The 2,759-nt window shown below is 41.9% G+C and overlaps 1 protein-coding gene across 1 annotated transcript; it reads left to right on the top strand.

Annotated features, from left to right (window-relative positions):
- Nucleotides 1-336: 336 nt before the first annotated feature.
- LOC147621361 (uncharacterized) lies at nt 337-2,342 on the top strand. Its single transcript, XM_086824550.1, has one exon. The coding sequence runs from the start codon at nt 772-774 to the stop codon at nt 2,014-2,016; it is 1,245 nt and encodes a 414-aa protein (XP_086680676.1). The 5' UTR covers nt 337-771; the 3' UTR covers nt 2,017-2,342.
- Nucleotides 2,343-2,759: the final 417 nt, after the last annotated feature.

Raw genomic sequence — 2,759 nt, 5'->3', positions numbered from 1 at the left:
AGTAAAAGAGGGTTGACGTGTGTAGACTTTGCAAGACGTGGTGATGGTGGCGATAAGGTGAGTCCCATGGGCCTTAGGCTAGGTAGGATTATACCGTATACGTGTATATATATAAATATATTTTAAAGCGTATAAATATAAAGCGCGGCACTTTCCCGTGACGTGGCGAAGCTGCCGGCAGGCTAGACGTTCCGTCGATCTCCGTCGCTTTTTTTAGGTCAAAAGTCCGTCGTGGGCAGCGGCGGAGCGCCGGCCGGCCATGCCATGGCTTGCACTTTTTGGCCATATTATATTGTCCATATGATCATAAGACCTTTACAATATTATTCCACACTCTGGGGGCGTGTTGTCTCGTTTCTCGCTTGCTTACTACAGCTCGTCTTCTTCCCCATTCAATAACATTTTTAGGTCATTATACCCTGCAGCTTGACAGTATTTTGTGCGGTAATGGTTTTGCCAAGCTCTCCTACTGGCCCCAACAATCTGGTGTTATTGCTCTTACTATATTCACGTCTCCTTAACATCTCTTCTTATATATGCTCTGTGACTGCAGTTGCCTTCACAGTTGCCTTCAACCTCTACAAGAGTATACACCTCCCCCTCCAGCTCCATATCTTAATTAACCCTTCTTCTCCTCTTTAAGCTAAGCTTCTTCCTTGCTCTTGGAAGTTGATGTGAGCATCCACCCTGCTCAGTCTGATCCTCTTCCTTGTCTTCTCTGATAATTAACCCTCCTAATCATCCCCCGTGTTAAGCAAAAGCTTCTGTTTAATGTCTCCCATCCAATCACCCAGACGTGAGAGAGTGGTATTTAGCCCTACATATCGAAGGGAGGAGCTTTGCTACTGCACAGAAGAATTGGGTTCCGAGAGCATAAGCAATTCATGCACTGTGATTCTCCCTGCACCAACTGTATCGCAAATCAAACCAGCCCCTGGCCTAGAAGCTTGTTATAATGGTGAAAACAATATAGCCAGTTGCACATTGCCTAAGCATGGTGTAATTGCTGATACCAGTAACATTAGTACAAGCAATAACACATTGCCTAAAGGCGACTTTGCTGGTTTAAGAGAGCCCTCTTGCAGCCTTGGACGAAAGGCTACTCTATCTGCTCATCGGCTCTCCACACATGTCCGGACATTTCCTCCCCCAATTTCATCTCTCTCGAGTGACCGGCCTCTACTGAGGTCATTCAAATTCAATGGGCGGTTTGTGCTTCAAAGGGTGGACAGTGCTTCCACTAGCCCATTTCGTGCTATAAGAGAAGGTGGCCGGCTAAGGTTGGAGTTAACTTCACCTACTTGTCCATTTACTCAGGCAGTAGATGAAGATGAAGACAGAACTCATTCTCTGGTTAGAAGTTCAGCAATTGAAGTTATCCATGAAATGGGTGATACCAAAGATGTTGATCTATCAGAGACCCAGCTGAAAGAGCTAGATGAGGCCTTGTTTTCTGCTAAACAAGAGGGGAAAGAAAGCTTCTTTGACTATTATCCGGCCATGTCAGTGGTGCCAAGGACTATGAAGCTTTTTAGTTACTGGAAATATACAGCACCCAAATGCTTACCTACACATCTAGATTTCTTAGTGATGTCACAGAAGCTCAATAAAATGGCATCTGCATGCTCTTCATATGAAAGGTGGAAGCAAACAAAGCCCAAATTGGGCACCAAAATGCAAGACCATGAGTTTGATTCTTCAAAAGGCCTGCAGAAGAGCAGGGAGAGCAAAACAACAGGCTCAGCCAAAGCCCAACAAGGGTATGCAATTATATCCTTGAGACTGGGCCTCATCTGCCTCCTTTTGGAGGGGTCAAGTGTTGGATTCAAGATCAAGGATGTGTATTGCTTCAATTATACTAAGCTTATTGATGATGAAAGTGGGAAGAAGGGGAGCAAGCAACATCTAGTCTCAAATTTCAGTTGTGTGAAAGAGGAGTCCCTGTTAATGCCCTTGTATGCTGCAGGAGATGGCTTCAATCTTGTTAAAACTGTTGATTTCAGGATTGCAGCTTGATGATTTGAATCTAGTACCTGGGTAACCCAATCTCTCTGTCTAGACAACCCTTCTATGACCACACTTGAGCTGGTTGCTTTGTGTGATACCTTTCCTCTAATGCAACTCTAAATCGATGTGCAGATGAATAAATTTTCATAACCAATTATTTTGGATGAACTTAGTAAAAAGATGCACATGCAGCTTCTTTGTGGGAATAGACTATCATGTTCCAATTCAATAATTACAAAGCATACTTGTAGATCTATTGTAGCTTTATGTGTGCAAATATACTTTGTAAAAGCTCAAAGTCCCTACGGACCAATTTGATAAAAAAAATGGATGCTGAGGTGTATTGTTTATTAGCTTCTAATGCATTTAAATTTCTATCTTCTAATGCATTTTAATTTCATTTGGGATGCTAAAAAGTCACTGAAGCCCCTCCGGTAACATCTACTCTCCATTGTCTCCCAGGAGTTTAGTATATAGTGGATGATCATTATTGCTTATATTACACAAGGATACTACCATGGGTAAGATATACACAAACATTTTTGCTTATATTACACAAGGATATTACCATGGGAAAGATATACACAAACATTGGCCGTGAGTGAAGAACTAGAATAGGAAAGCAATTTTAAAGAATATTGGCCACTTGTTAGTATATAGTGGATGATCATTTTTGCTTATATTACACAAGGATAATATTACCATGGGTAAGATATACACAAACATTGGCCTTGAGTGAAGAACTAGAATAA

This window comes from Cibotium barometz, chromosome 30, assembly GCF_041138505.1.
Source record: "Cibotium barometz isolate CiBa-2024 chromosome 30, ASM4113850v1, whole genome shotgun sequence".
In the NCBI taxonomy this organism is placed as follows: domain Eukaryota; kingdom Viridiplantae; phylum Streptophyta; class Polypodiopsida; order Cyatheales; family Cibotiaceae; genus Cibotium; species Cibotium barometz.
Note: the sequence above shows the minus strand (reverse complement) of the source record. Positions and strands in the feature narration are given on the sequence as shown.